This window comes from Mytilus edulis, chromosome 7 (assembly GCF_963676685.1).
Source record: "Mytilus edulis chromosome 7, xbMytEdul2.2, whole genome shotgun sequence".
Lineage (NCBI taxonomy): Eukaryota > Metazoa > Mollusca > Bivalvia > Mytilida > Mytilidae > Mytilus > Mytilus edulis.
The window spans coordinates 49,996,457-50,013,473 of NC_092350.1; the positions used below are offsets into that span (position 1 = coordinate 49,996,457).

Below are 17,017 nucleotides of genomic sequence, written 5' to 3' on the forward strand. Positions count from 1 at the left end.
GCTGTTAATCGCAGGCTCAACAAAAATGAGGGAAAAAAATAATAAAAATATTCCTCTCGATTCTATCTTTGATTGTAAGAAGCTTCTGTCCAAGTTTGGAAAAATCCAGGATAGTTTAGGAATCTAATAAATGTTTTACAAACTTAACTGCAGACTGTATGTTATAAGAACTGGAAGAAAAGCTAAGTTCATTTATAAGTAAAATACGGACAAACAGGTATTTTAACAAAAATTCCTTCTAGATACTAGCACTTGATCAATCTTCTGTCCAAGTTTTGTACAAATACAAAATAGTTTAAGAAAGTTATTAAAATTTAAAAACTTAATCACAGAGTGATTATTTGTGAATGCTTATGACGTAATGTTGGATCACTATGTCTCGCTTTTTCAACAAAAATGTTTAAATGTGTAGACTGCCAACAAGTTGTACATTTATGAAGATTTTAGCAGAAAAGTATGTTAAAAAAAAACAGTGAAATAAAGGACTACTTTTCAAAAGCTATATAGTCACTTATGTATTGTTATTTAATATTTTAGGAATTAGGAATAAAGAATTACTTGCATCGGAAAAAATTACAGCTAGCACTTCAGTCAATATCAGCAAACTCAGCAGAAAAATTCAACTTCCTGGATCACAATTGGGTCACACGTAAGTTTGACAATAAACAAATCATTATTACTATAAATTCAGAAATAATTGCGAGGTTTTTATTATTGCAAATAATGTGACTGGGTGAATATGGCAATAATAAGAACTTGCATTCTGAACTCTGACAGATAAATTTATATACAGTTTTTCCTGTAATCGCTGTAATTATTCTCGCATTTTGGTCTATCGCGGCAAAACGCAATTATTTCTGAATTTATATTACTAAATTTTTTTAAATAATTCATCAATAGAAAATTTTGTAATATTTATGAATAAGTATTTTGAGAAAACATTCTATAATAAGTTCAGCAAACAATAATGTATTATTTATTCTTGTTACCTATGTTTTACATTCACATATTATATTTAACACTTGTATATTGTTTGCAGGATGGTTAGATGATATAGGTCTTCCACAGTACAAAGATTATTTTTATGATGCAAGAATTGACGGCAGAATGCTACATTTTCTTACAATTGTAAGTACAGAACCAGCATTAAGGTTAACCATATGTACATCATGAAATTTGTTTCAGTTCTCTTCCTTTAGTTTGCCTTAACCAAATGTCATGAAACTTGTGCACAATGCTAATTACTACAAAACACAGATTTAGTTCTGTCCCTTTATAAAGCTATATGCAAGCAGGGGCATCATCTGTTTTGTCCCATGGACACATTCTCCATTTATTTGATACATCAGCCAACCCCCTTCAACAAAAAACTGTACAAAGAAGTGAACACAAAATCAGTTTAGAATTGACTTAACTTTTCAAAATGGCTAACATGGATACAAGAAATGAAAATTAAGTGATTAAAAGGAAGCTGAATTTACCCTGTCTTCTATTAACATAAAGGTCATTCCATTTTACACACTTACTATCTAGGTTTTATCAGCCATACATATGTCTGAATATACAAATATTATTCAGCTAGGCTTTATATGTATTTGCCTTACACTTACAGACCAGGTAGACCCTGTACATATACGACACATTTAAAAAGAAACTTAAGATACAAATTCTGTTTTCTCATAATCACACTTGTTAAGAAAAAGTATGTTTGTGATAAATATATATTCAACGTTTAATTTGAACTAAACACAAAAAAAAAATTCACAACAATTATACATTATACATTACAGGATGATTTAGTAGCTTTAAAAGTGACCAATGAGTTACACCACATCAGTATCAGAAGAGGAATACAGATTTTACGTGCTCATAGTTATAATCCACAATGCCTACGACGAAGACCTTCACCAGATGAGGTTAGTGAAAGATCTTAAAAATAGGGTTAAGTGTATTCTCCAAATAAAAAGATGTGGTATGAGTGCCAATGACAAAACTCTCCATCCAAGTCACAATGTGTAAAAAAAAACTCTTGTGGTCATATTTCCCCACCTATATTGTAATCAATATGTGGTTCATTTGATTTCCGTTCTCTGTTGTCAAAATATCACTATTATGTAAAATTTTCTTGCTTTACTCTGAAGTTGCTATTGTGGCACCCAGAAAAAAGGTGACCATGCCTGATTATGTCATATAGAAAGAACACATCTTTTTGCACATCATTAAAAAAGTAAATAAAGTAAGTCACCATATTTTCACAAAAAAAGTTCTTGAAATCATGGGAGAAATTGATTCCAATATGTCTCCACTTTCAACATTTTAATTTAACATATTTAATTGTCATAATTTAGAGAAATATAGTATCACACAGGATGCAGTTGAAGAACACCTTTAACATGTAGTTCATGAAATATATAGAGTTCTTGTAAAGTATCAATAATGTCAACTGTTCAACAGTATAAATACCATGATTGGTGTTGAGTTAGTTGTCTTGTAAAACAGTTTCTTTCTTCCTGGATCATAATTACAAAATTTCTCTTGCTTTATTACCTTGTCAATCATTTGTAGAAAGTCCTAAACAATGTTTATAAATGCTTTTCCTTTACATTTTATAGTGAAGGTTGATGGTAAAACCATGTTAGTTAATTATCATGTATTAAATAATTTGAATAAGCGAGAAACCTATTTATACAATAAAATTGAATATGGAAATGGGGAATATGTCAAATAGACAACAACCCGATCAAAGAGCAGAAAACAAAGGATAAAAGATTAGTTTGGAAAGTTACATAAGTATGTGCTTTCAGAGTAGAAATTTTATTGTTTTGTATCACAAAGAAAAATGTAGTTCAAGTAGTGACTTTGAATATGTCTTTGTAATCATTCAAAATGAAAAAAGGGGTTCCTTAAAAACATCAAGTTCTAAAAGCATTTATATAACCTATGCAGGGTTTCCGCTGGCGGTCGCCATTTTCGCAATTTGCGAAAAAATAATAATTGTGGCGATAAAAATTCGTCATTTGCGAAAGAATTTGGCGAAAGAAATATATATAACATTTATTTTCCTCCATCTTGTTTATTTACTTTTTTCGAGTTTCTCAGACTTTACCGGATCAGACTATACTTGGAATTTACCTTGATCTCATTAAGATTTGGACAGAAAATCAATTATCAGCTGATTGCATTTTATAGCTATCGACAACAAAGGACTAATTAATAAAGGTGTTGATTGAATTGTTTGACAAAATGATATGGTTAAATGGCTTCCACTAAATGTCACATACATAATTTATTTACCACTTTGTGACGCACGTGTTTGAAGCAAACTTTTGACGTCTCCTCTCCTTTTAAAGATAGTTTAGAAAAGAAAGCTGTTGTGACGAAAAATGTTCAAAACCAAGAAAAATCTCCTATTTAAACTTTTAATTATTCATTTACTTAACATAGGTAATTGATTAGGGAGACTACTTTAAAGTCGTTTGAGTGACACACGTCACGGTTTCAATCATAGTTTTACGTCTCAACTTTTTCATTTATGATGGTCAAGAAAAGAAAACTGTAGTTTTGAAGAAATATATCCAAAAGGTTGGGAACAACCCCTAGAATGAGAGTAACCTTTCAATGTAATGACTACACATGAAATAAGGGATCAATTTCATGTGATAAAAACTTCTGTTTTGTTGTAAAAACCACTTCTTAGTACAAAAGGGTGAAATCATCTTATTTAAGAGAAGGAAAAGGGGGGAGTGGGGTAGAAAAAAAAGATAAATTTTAAAACTAAAAATATATTTATGTTACTTGGCGAAAAAAAAATAATAAAGTGGCGAAAAATATATTGTTTTGGCGAAAGAGGTGGCGAAAAAAATAATTGACCCAGGGGAAACCCTGAACCTATGATTTTGTTTTCTTCTATTTTTAGGGTCATTTGCAGAATATCCCTGGAGATGTTGCCTTATGGACAAATCATAGAGTAATGGAATGGTTACGGACGATTGATTTGTCAGAATATGCTCCAAATATGAGGGGCAGTGGTGTACATGGTGCTTTAATGGTGAATATCAAAAAGTTTATAAATATGGACAGAATTTTCATTTTAGGTATTGTAGGTATTGTGTAGTGTATTTGAACAGTAACTCCAACACACTTAAATGAATAAGATTGCCTTTTGTGAAAATTACAGCTATGACAATGAGTGATATACTTTAAAAAAAAAAAGATTCAGCTCTAACATATATATAGATTCACTTTCACATTGTTGAAAATGCAAGGGTAGCTTGGTTGTAGAATACAGTTTTCAGATGTAGGTTTAATGATTTTTGTAAATTGAAGAATCTGAAAAGCAAAACTTAAAGGGTTTATTATGTAGTGTGCTGCTTTAAGACAAGTTGAATTAAAAAGCAAATTGTTTTCATCCTAAAGCGAGCCTGTCAAATATATTATTATTGATTTTCATGTCTGTTTCAGGCATAAATAACTTGGTAAAAAAAATAAATTAAATGTGTGAACCCTATAAAACAGTCATAATCCTCAAAATTTTCTGTATTTGGCCATCAGTTATTTAATATTTATATGATTTATTTTTCAGGTTTTGGAACCTAGATTTTGTGCTGAATTATTTGCCCAGTTGTTATCAATACCATCAAATAAGACATTATTACGGAGACATCTGAACACACATTTTATAGCATTAATAGGGAACGATACACAACACAAGAAGAGAGAGCATGAATCTAACCCAGCATATATTCCACTCTTACCTAATGCCAAAGTCAAGGTAAGTGATATAATATTTATTCATTATTTTTACTGGGGCACTTTATTTAATGGGGTAGTGATAGACTGAAAAGTGGTAGGGGGTAAACTTCTAAAAGTGCCAAGCAAAATAAAACCTTTACTTTAATCTACTATTCTTGATTGTAAGTTAGTCACTGTTCTCATATACTTTCATTTTAGTTTTTAATAACTTTGTTATGTTTAGCTAAAAGAATGGGGGAGGGGGGGGGGGGGGTCAAAATCAAAATGCTGTCAGCTCATATACCAATGTATTTGGAAATATCTGGAGTTATGTGATTGCAAAGTAAGCAAATGATAAACTCCTTTTGACACATTTACAGATTTTATCAAAAAATCAAAAAATCTAAATTCCATATAATACTGTTGAATCAATTATTTTTCACTGGTGGCAATTTTATTTGATTGATTCAAATTTGTATTATCATCAGTATTTGATTTCTTAGGTAAAAATAATATACCTCTTTGCTCAAGTCAAATGTACTATTGAATGATTTAATTGACATCAGATGAGATTACATGATAAAAGATGAGATTTTCAGTGATATGCTTAACACCTATTTTAAAGATGTGGTATAACATCAATTTCCACATTAAATATAGATTATAGATAACATATTGAAAAAAAAAACAAGCAAGCAAATGTAAGTTAATTTCTTATAAAAACTGGAAAATGATAACATGCATAAAAATTACTTTTCAGGTAAAGAAACATGGTATATTTGGTCACAAGAGGAGTAAGTCTGATGCTGAAGCAGATGATTTTCTCTGTCCCATAGATTTTGGTAATGGGAGAATGGTAAACGGCAGGATGGATCCTGAGGTAACTATTATAGAGGAACTCATTCAAACAAGTCATCATTTTAGAATTACTCCAGTATCAATTATTGATGCACTTAATAATGTCACCTTCAATGTATTACGAATTATGGTAAAGTTGAAAGTTGAAACATATTGCTTATGGTGGAGAATGCTTTTGTGCTTAAACATCAGAAAGCAGAAAAAAAAGTTTCCAAATTTGGAACTTGTATGCTAACTTATTCAGATTGTACAAAAAAAAGTTTTTGATCTTCTGAAGCAAGTTCCATGAATTATGTCCCCTTTCCTTGAACTTACAATCATAAAAAGTATAAAAGAAATTCAGAATATTTCTGAGCCTACATATAATAATAACCTTTGAAAATAGAAAATTTATGAAATCAGCTTAGTTTATATTTTTGACAATAGAGACTTGAGATATTTTATGCGATTAAGAACCTTTCTTAACTTTTTGACCTCAGGAATGTTGATGAAATTCAATATTTACATTTACTTTTGCCCTTAGAAAAGCACAAAAAGGTAAGCTGCCTTAACAATGAATTACTATTTTATTTCTTCATAATCAGACTTTACCTTATATACCACATTCTTTTAGGGTTATATAATCTTTTAGTATACCTTTACCAGAAAACAAATTATCCGCCAGATATATAGATTCAGTGTCATAGAAAGTTATCTTTTAGGATATTTGATCATTTGTAATTGCAGACATTGTTTTTATTGTAATTAGTGGAAGTAGTGTTTCCAAATATTTAATGTAGAACTTTCAAGGTACTTCTTTTGTGGTGATTGTTTTTGATGAAAGAGAAAGAGAAGGAAATTCAGAATTGAAAAAAGTTCTTTTTCCTTCTGATTTGTACTTATATACATGTATATATTTATGTATGATGATAATTATGTGAAGATTGGTTCTCTGCAGTGTCTATAGTCTTTTGGGCTTCTTAAAGTGTGTTTGTGTTAGCTTAAAAAAAATCTTTTATAACTGTTGAAATAGATTGTTATTTGATGTTTTCTTTATTTTTGTTTGGTTCATACTTCTTTGTATTTTTGAAACTAAATGATGATGATAAAAATTTGAAAGAGGTTATACATAAAATTCTTTAATATTGATTCAAAGATGTCCGTAATTTTATTGTAAAACCCTTAAAATTAAAAATCCTCTGTGGACTTTTCAGTTACTAATAAGCAGATTAATCCTCTGTCTCTTATGGTCTGTTCCAAAACCGCTACAAATGTTACATTTAAAAAATTTCGTCCTAAAATGTGACTGTCATATTTATAAATGAGCTATTGAAAAATGTTAATGAAAAATCTATGGATCTAATGGAATATTTGTTAAATTTGTAAAATTAAATTTTTCTATATTCATTTTGTTTTATTGGTGTATATATAGCATTTATTGGTAAATGATTTATACCTGGGTGTGGTTACTTTTTACAAATGCATGATATTTTTATCATTTGATTATTTTAGGATTGGTTACCCTTGATATACTTTACCTTACAATTCAGACCATCAAATATTTTCCAACATGTGCCAATAGATTGTATATAAATCTGTCTTCATCACAATAGACCATATTTCTGTTGATTTTGTCTTGCATTGACTTGCCTTATAAACAATACACAAGCCAGATGTTTCTAGCATTCAAGGAGTCTTACAATTGTTAAAGTTTGTTAACAGGTCAGCTTTGTGGATCCACTTTTAGCAGGTTAAGGATACATGACAGTGAGCTGTATTCGGCTATTATCATTGACGAATCTCATTTCCATAAAGTCATTTGTCACAGTCTTTTTTTGAGGACATGTTTGTCTTTTCTTCATCTGCCCCTGCTGTAGCGTAAGAGGCATCAAGTTTTACCCATGATCCATCTGTATGTTTGAACGTCCCCAATTTGGTTTCCGTTCTCTAACTTTAGTTGTGGCGTCACTTTAGCTGTTCTAGAGCATGTAGAGTTATGCCCCTTAATGGAAAAATTGTTAAATTTTGTTTCCGTTCTCCAACTTAAGTTTACCTCAACCAAATGTTATGAAACTTATATACACAATACTTATTATTGCAAAACTCAAATTATGTATAGATTTAGGTGGTATCACTTTTATCATTCTTCAGTTATGTACTTTAAGATATGCAAGCAGGAGAATTATCTGTGTCGCATTGACACATTCCATATTTATTTGCCATGATTTTATTAGTTTTTCTTCTCTTGAATTTTGAGATTTGAATATTCCACCTGCCTCTTTTCTTCTGGACCCCCTACTTTGATTCATTGTCAATTGACAAAAGTTATAGGTTTAATTATTGCCATATAAATTTCACCCTTTGCATTGCAATACAACTACACACAGTCAACACATATCCTATGTACACAAACTTTATTCATATGACAATCAAGATTTCACTTAAGTCTTTTTCCCCCAATTGTTTACATCATCCAACATATGCATGGTAATATATTTTGCTGAATTTAAATATTCATTTGTATTTAAGGATTTGAATCATTTATGTTGGTGACTGGATTATTTTGGAAACAAACTGGGCTAAAAGAGCTTTTTTATATGACTCAACAGTATTCATGCTGCAAATGCTGTAACTTTTACTTGTCAATCGTCAGACATGAGCAGGATAGGCTTTTGCTTTAAAACATCTGTATATGTACATTGTATATATTTGTATATTTACCAATGCATGCTTGATATATTTAAAAAAAAAAAAAATAAACTTTAATAATTTGGATAGATTATATAAAATTATATGAGTGAAATATATAAAATTATATGAGTGAAATTTTACTAATATTTAACTTTAATAATAAGTTTTCTTCAATATTTTGGACCTTATGACAAGTTTTCAATTTTTTCTTATTCGTGATACATTGGTACAGGTCTGTTTTATCTATTGTGCCATTTCTCTGGAGTTTTCTATTACCAGTAGCAAATGTTGTGTAAGAAAGCCTAAACTTTTATATATTTTGATGAAAGTAAATGCAGAGGTCATGCACCTATTGTGCACTGTCAAATTTAATCAGCCCTTAATACCCACGTTGGTCTTGATATTATGTGTATTTAGAAATATTATTAAAGTAATTGCAGCGAGAGATTTCTAAATTCCAATGTCAGATATGGATCAAATGGTCAAGAGCCTCTTTATTTTTGTCACTGAAACATTATTTCTAAAACAAAATGCCAGAAGTACTACATTGATCCTGTAACTGTGTATTACCAGCGTTATTTTGTCAAGATGGCTATGTAGAATGTTTCCTTAAACAATGGTGATCAAATAGAAATAAGAGATTTCCCTAGGCTTAGTTTTAATTAGTAATATTTATAATCCGAAAACAGAATACTAAGTTCGGACAAAGAATTAGTTGAAAAATACTTATAGGCTTCTAAATGAATATGAAATGCATTATAGTTTTTGTAATTCTGTATAAATATGAGTTTTCTTTTTCATTGCAGAAAGACCAAAAAGCAGCAAAAGAAATAGGTGCCTTTTCAAAAGAAATCAACTCTTTAACAGTAAGTATTATAAGTAATTAGTTAATACAGTTGTACTGTGAATTGAAAGGTAATAGTTATTTTTATACGACCGCAAAATTTGAAAAAATTTTCGTCGTATATTGCTATCACGTTGGCGTCGTCGTCTGCGTCGTCGTCGTCGTCGTCCGAATACTTTTAGTTTTCGCACTCTAACTTTAGTAAAAGTGAATGGAAATCTATGAAATTTTAACACAAGGTTTATGACCACAAAAGGAAGGTTGGTATTGATTTTGGGAGTTTTGGTCCCAACATTTTAGGAATTAGGGGCCAAAAAGGGCCCAAATAAGCATTTTCTTGGTTTTCGCACTATAACTTTAGTTTAAGTTAATAGAAATCTATGAAATTTTGACACAAGGTTTATGACCACAAAAGAACGGTTGGGATTGATTTTGGGAGTTTTGGTTTCAACAGTTTAGGAATTAGGGGCCAAAAAAGGGCCCAAATAAGCATTATTCTTGGTTTTCGCACAATAACTTTAGTTTAAGTAAATAGAAATCAATGAAATTTAAACACAATGTTAATGACTACAAAAGGAAGGTTGGTATTGATTTTGGGAGTTTAGGTCCCAACAGTTTAGGAATTAGGGGCCAAAAAGGGACCCAAATAAGCATTTTTCTTGGTTTTCGCACCATAACGTTAGTATAAGTAAATAGATATCTATGAAATTTAAACACAAGGTTTATGACCATAAAAGGAAGGTTGGTATTGATTTTGGGAGTATTTGGTCCCAACAGAATAAGGGGCCCAAAAGGTCCAAAATTCAACTTTGTTTGATTTCATCAAAATTGAATAATTGGGGTTCTTTGATATGCCGAATCTAACTGTCATGACTGTGTATGTAGATTCTGAACTTTTGGTCCCGTTTTCAAATTGGTCTACATTAAGGTCCAAAGGGTCCAAAATTAAACTTAGTTTGATTTTGACAAAAAATGAATCAGTAAGGTTCTTTGATATGCTGAATCTAAAAATGTACTTAGATTCTTGATTATTGGCCCAGTTTTCAAGTTGGTCCAAATCGGGGTCCAAAATTAAACTTTGTTTGATTTCATCAAAAATTGAATAAATGGAGTTCTTTGATATACCAAATCTAACTGTGTATGTAGATTCTTCATTTTTATACGACCGCAAAATTTGAAAAAATTTTCATCGTTTATTGCTATCACTTTGGCGTCGTCGTCTGCGTCGTTGTCTGCGTCGTTGTCATCGTCCGAATACTTTTAGTTTTCGCACTCTAACTTTAGTAAAAGTGAATGGAAATCTATGAAATTTTAACAAAAGGTTTATGACCACAAAAGGAAGGTTGGTATTGATTTTGGGAGTTTTGGTCCCAACATTTTAGGAATTAGGGGCCAAAAAGGGCCCAAATAAGCATTTTCTTGGTTTTCGCACTGTAACTTTAGTTTAAGTAAATAGAAATCAATGAAATTTAAACACAATGTTAATGACTACAAAAGGAAGGTTGGTATTGATTTTGGGAGTTTAGGTCCCAACAGTTTAGGAATTAGGGGCCAAAAAGGGACCCAAATAAGCATTTTTCTTGGTTTTCGCACCATAACGTTAGTATAAGGCCAATTAAAATTAATTGCTAGATTTTCATCCCCGCCCGCCCCTCTGAAATCGTCCCGCCCCAATTTTTTTTATTTAACAAAAATACGATATCCGGATTTTATCATGTCCGTTACCGGGAACCATCGATAATTTCGTTTCATTCAACACTTCCTGTTTCAAATTTCGTTTTTTGTATTTCTCCGAGTAATCTTATAACGATATGATTGAGTCGACATATTCTGCTGCTCTATTATGACAACATCTACCGAGAATAGAGATTGATAACGAGAAGGACATGAAATATTCGAGTAACGAGTAAAACGCCTTGTCATTTAACGCAAATTGCGGTAGTCACAAGTGAATCGAAAACCGTGTTTTTTCTATATTTATACGATGACTTTGTGTCAGGAAATTTGGACTGTAAATGATATCCAAAGCGCAAGAATCGTAGAACAAATTGGTACAAAAACATGATTGGATTAAAGAAATTGACACAAGCACGAATTTGTTTGATTTATTACCGTATATTGAGAGAAAAAAAGTCGACAAACACACATTTTAATTCCCTTATATTTACCCATGGCTGTTGTTTTTGTTGACAAACAGCAAACACCCTCTGTAACTGTCCCAATACCCTCAATTTAGTCATTAAAAAACTACTTTTTGGTTAAGTTCATGTTTTACATCACATAATTACTTTCCACACTGAGTTTACATTTTATTTTGTACTCATAATACTTGTGTTGCATACAATTGTACCAATACATTTTATTGATTTTATGTGGACTACAAACCATTGCTTAGAAAGCAAAATCAATTTGGTGTAGGTCTAGTCCAACTGAAGAGAGCATTTCTCTTCCCTTTGATGTATACTATAAATAGGTTTCTAAAGCAGCAATTACATGTATAACAGTGGTTGCCAATCAGGGATTTTTATTTAAGAGTTTAAAAAATAGTGTCAGATTCCTTATACAACATGTATATACATTATACAAGCTTGTTTTCCACTAGCATAAACCCCGCGGTATGAAGAACTTTGTGACAAGGGTTTCATATGAAATAAAATTTAAAAAATAAAATCCTCCCACCCGCCCCATGTTTTTCAAAAATTTGGATGAAAATCTACTAATTAATTTTAGTTGGCCTAAGTAAATAGATATCTATGAAATTTAAACACAAGGTTTATGACCATAAAAGGAAGGTTGGTATTGATTTTGGGAGTTTTGGTCCCAACAGAATAAGGGGCCCAAAGGGTCCAAAATTCAACTTTGTTTGATTTCATCAAAATTGAATAATTGGGGTTCTTTGATATGCCGAATCTAACTGTCATGACTGTGTATGTAGATTCTGAACTTTTGGTCCCGTTTTCAAATTGGTCTACATTAAGGTCCAAAGGGTCCAAAATTAAACTAAGTTTGATTTTGACAAAAAATGAATCAGTAAGGTTCTTTGATATGCTGAATCTAAAAATGTACTTAGATTCTTGATTATTGGCCCAGTTTTCAAGTTGGTCCAAATCGGGGTCCAAAATTAAACTTTGTTTGATTTCATCAAAAATTGAATAAATGGAGTTCTTTGATATACCAAATCTAACTGTCATGACTGTGTATGTAGATTCTGAACTTTTGGTCCCGTTTTCAAATTGGTCTACATTAAGGTCCAAAGGGTCCAAAATTAAACTAAGTTTGATTTTGACAAAAAATGAATCAGTAAGGTTCTTTGATATGCTGAATCTAAAAATGTACTTAGATTCTTGATTATTGGCCCAGTTTTCAAGTTGGTCCAAATTGGGGTCCAAAATTAAACTTTGTTTGATTTCATCAAAAATTGAATAAATGGAGTTCTTTGATATACCAAATCTAACTGTGTATGTAGATTCTTCATTTTTATACGACCGCAAAATTTGAAAACATTTTCATCGTATATTGCTATCACTTTGGCGTCGTCGTTGTCGTCGTCCGAATACTTTTAGTTTTCGCACTCTAACTTTAGTAAAAGTGAATGGAAATCTATGAAATTTTAACACAAGGTTTATGACCACAAAAGGAAGGTTGGTATTGATTTTGGGAGTTTTGGTCCCAACATTTCAGGAATTAGGGGCCAAAAAGGGCCCAAATAAGCATTTTCTTGGTTTTCGCACTATAACTTTAGTTTAAGTTAATAGAAATCTATGAAATTTTGACACAAGGTTTATGACCACAAAAGAACGGTTGGGATTGATTTTGGGAGTTTTGGTTTCAACAGTTTAGGAATTAGGGGCCAAAAAAGGGCCCAAATAAGCATTATTCTTGGTTTTCGCACAATAACTTTAGTTTAAGTAAATAGAAATCAATGAAATTTAAACACAATGTTAATGAGTACAAAAGGAAGGTTGGTATTGATTTTGGGAGTTAAGGTCCCAACAGTTTAGGAATTACGGGCCAAAAAGGGACCCAAATAAGCATTTTTCTTGGTTTTCGCACCATAATGTATGTAGATTCTTCATTTTTGGTCCTGTTTTCAAATTGGTCTACACTAAAGTCCAAAGGGTCCAAAATTAAACTTAGTCTGATTTTAACAAAAATTGAAATCTTGGGGTTCTTTGATATGCTGAATCCAAAAATGTACTTAGATTTTTTATTATGGGCCCAGTTTTCAAGTTGGTCCAAATCAGGATCTAAAATTATTATATTAAGTATTGTGCAATAGCAAGTCTTTTCAATTGCACAGTATTGGGCAATAGCAAAAAGTATCTAATTGCACAATATTGTGAAATAGCAAATTTTTTTTTAATTAGAGTTATCTTTCTTTGTCCAGAATAGTAAGCAAGAAATATCTAATTGCAAAATATTGTGCAATAGCAAGATTTTTTTTTTAATTGGAGTTATCTTTCTTTGTCCAGAATCAACTTAAATCTTTGTTATATACAATATACAATGTATATTCACTTTTTACTACCAACTGATAAATTAAAATAATCTTTACCATTCAGTGATAATAAGCAGTTTTTTATACATCTTAATATTTTATGATGTATTTAAATGAGTAGTTATTGTTGCAAACTCCATTAGAAATTTTAATTGAGATTAGTTTTGGAATAAGGGAAAGGGGGATGTGATTAAAAAAATTGGGTTCAATTTTTCTCATTTGAAATTTCATAAATAAAAAAGAAAATTTCTTCAAACATTTTTTTGAGAGGATTAATATTCAACAGCATAGTGAATTGCTCTAAGAGAAAACAAAAATTTTAAGTTCATTAGAACACATTCATTCTGTGTCAGAAACCTATGCTGTGTCAACTATTTAATCACAATCCAAATTTAGAGCTGAATCCAGCTTGAATGTTGTGTCCATACTTGCCCCAACCGTTCAGGGTTCAACCTCTGCGGTCGTATAAAGCTATGCCCTGCGGCGCATCTGGTTCATGTTGCTTTGACACCATAAGAATGATGACTTCACCAGATACGTTTTGAATTTTAAACAACAGCTTTCAACTTTGTCAATTAGCATCTCTTACTTAGTTTTTATACGACCGCAAAATTTGAAAAAATTTTCGTCGTATATTGCTTTCACGTTGTCGGCGTCGTCGTCCGGCGTCCGAATACTTTTAGTTTTCGCACTCTAACTTTAGTAAAAGTGAATGGAAATCTATGAAATTTTAACACAAGGTTTATGACCACAAAAGGAAGGTTGGTATTGATTTTGGGAGTTTTGGTCCCAACATTTTAGGAATTAGGGGCCAAAAAGGGCCCAAATAAGCATTTTCTTGGTTTTCGCACTATAACTTTAGTTTAAGTTAATAGAAATCTATGAAATTTTGACACAAGGTTTATGACCACAAAAGAACGGTTGGGATTGATTTTGGGAGTTTAGGTTTCAACAGTTTAGGAATTAGGGGCCAAAAAAGGGCCCAAATAAGCATTATTCTTGGTTTTCGCACAATAACTTTAGTTTAAGTAAATAGAAATCAATGAAATTTAAATACAATGTTAATGACTACAAAAGGAAGGTTGGTATTGATTTTGGGAGTTTAGGTCCCAACAGTTTAGGAATTAGGGGCCAAAAAGGGACCCAAATAAGCATTTTTCTTGGTTTTCGCACCATAACGTTAGTATAAGTAAATAGAAATCTATGAAATTTAAACACAAGGTTTATGACCATAAAAGGAAGGTTGGTATTGATTTTGGGAGTTTTGGTCCCAACAGAATAAGGGACCCAAAGGGTCCAAAATTAAACTTTGTTTGATTTCATCAAAATTGAATAATTGGGGTTCTTTGATATGCCGAATCTAACTGTCATGACTGTGTATGTAGATTCTTAACTTTTGGTCCCGTTTTCAAATTGGTCTACATTAAGGTCCAAAGGGTCCAAAATTAAACTTAGTTTGATTTTGACAAAAAATGAATCAGTTAGGTTTTTTGATATGCTGAATCTAAAAATGTACTTAGATTCTTGATTATTGGCCCAGTTTTCAAGTTGGTCCAAATCGGGGTCCAAAATTAAACTTTGTTTGATTTCATCAAAAATTGAATAAATGGGGTTCTTTGATATACCAAATCTAACTGTGTATGTAGATTCTTCATTTTTGGTCCTGTTTTCAAATTGGTCTACACTAAAGTCCAAAGGGTCCAAAATTAAACTTAGTCTGATTTCAACAAAAATTGAAATCTTGGGGTTCTTTGATATGCTGAATCCAAAAATGTACTTAGATTTTTTTATTATGGGCCCAGTTTTCAAGTTGGTCCAAATCAGGATCTAAAATTATTATATTAAGTGTTGTGCAATAGCAAGTCTTTTCAATTGCACAGTATTGCGCAATGGCAAGAAATATCTAATTGCACAATATTGTGAAATAGCAAATTTTTTTTTAATTAGAGTTATCTTTCTTTGTCCAGAATAGTAAGCAAGAAATATCTAATTGCAAAATATTGTGCAATAGCAAGATTTTTTTTAATTGGAGTTATCTTTCTTTGTCCAGAATCAACTTAAATCTTTGTTATATACAATATACAATGTATATTCACTTTTTACTACCAACTGATAAATTATAATAAATAACATTCAGTGATAACAAGCAGTTTTTTTTACATCTTAATATTTTATGATGTATTTAAATGAGTAGTTATTGTTGCAAACTCCATTAGAAATTTTAATTGAGATTAGTTTTGGAATAAGGGAAAGGGGGATGTGATTAAAAAAATTGGGTTCAATTTTTCTCATTTGAAATTTCATAAATAAAAAAGAAAATTTCTTCAAACATTTTTATGCCCCACCTACGATAGTAGAGGGGCATTATGTTTTCTGGTCTGTGCGTCCGTCCGTCCGTCTGTCCGTTCGTTCGTCCATCCGTTCGTCCGTCCGTCTGTCCCGCTTCAGGTTAAAGTTTTTGGTCAAGGTAGTTTTTGATGAAGTTTAAGTCCAATCGACTTATAACTTAGTACACATGTCCCCTATGATATGATCTTTCTAATTTTAATGCCAAATTAGAGTTTTTACCCCCATTTCACGGTCCACTGAACATGGAAAATGATAGTGCGAGTGGGGCATTCGTGTACTGAGGACACATTCTTGTTTTGAGAGGATTAATATTCAACAGCATAGTGAATTGCTCTAAGAGAAAACAAAAATTTTAAGTTCATTAGAACACATTCATTCTGCGTCAGAAACCTATGCTGTGTCAACTATTTAATCACAATCCAAATTTAGAGCTGAATCCAGCTTGAATGTTGTGTCCATACTTGCCCCAACCGTTCAGGGTTCAACCTCTGCGGTCGTATAAAGCTACGCCCTGCGGAGCATCTGGTTAATGGTTGATGGACAAAATTGATCTCATCCAGGAGGAAAACAATATATTTGAGTGAAATTAAAGGGAACAGGATGTTTATACTGCAATAAATGTTTCAAACAAAAAGAACAGATCATTTAATCACAGATTACACAAGTCTTTTGTAACATTGGTAAAAGTAAAACTGCATCATCAGTTTGCACAAAACAATGTCACCTTGAAAAAATATAAGATTTAACAAGTAAATCTCTGTCTTACTATTTCTTTGCATCTAAACAGAAAATAACCAGTACATCTAAAACTAAAAATTGCTTATGATGATCAGGGCAATTGGAATTCCAGACTTCTTTTTTTCTCTTGACCATTTGTTGACAGCCTAGAAACAATTTAGAAATAATGAATTATGACTTGTCATTCATGAGTGTGAGCCTTGCTGTTTCCCTTGAAATTGTTGTCACACTTAAAGAATCTAAGTACAGTCCTATTCTAACAGCCAATTAGAGGATAATATGAAAATCAGGAGTTGTGGTTAAACTGCAACACATAAACATATTTTTTT

The 17,017-nt window shown here is 31.4% G+C and overlaps 1 protein-coding gene across 17 annotated transcripts in view; it reads left to right on the forward strand.

Moving 5' to 3' along the window:
- LOC139481717 (liprin-beta-1-like) overlaps positions 1–17,017 on the forward strand; it is an 86,238-nt gene that overhangs the window by 67,463 nt on the left and 1,758 nt on the right. For 15 of the 17 annotated variants that reach the window (XM_071265187.1, XM_071265188.1, XM_071265192.1 and 12 more), the window contains 7 exons: positions 538–649; positions 1,040–1,128; positions 1,791–1,916; positions 3,917–4,048; positions 4,583–4,771; positions 5,492–5,611; positions 9,066–9,125. In XM_071265187.1, the coding sequence (XP_071121288.1) occupies positions 538–649; positions 1,040–1,128; positions 1,791–1,916; positions 3,917–4,048; positions 4,583–4,771; positions 5,492–5,611; positions 9,066–9,125 (828 nt within the window). Of the gene's footprint in view, positions 1–537; positions 650–1,039; positions 1,129–1,790; positions 1,917–3,916; positions 4,049–4,582; positions 4,772–5,491; positions 5,612–6,112; positions 6,127–9,065; positions 9,126–17,017 lie in introns of all 17 variants that reach the window. The other 2 variants (XM_071265190.1, XM_071265196.1) reach the window with 1 other exon arrangement.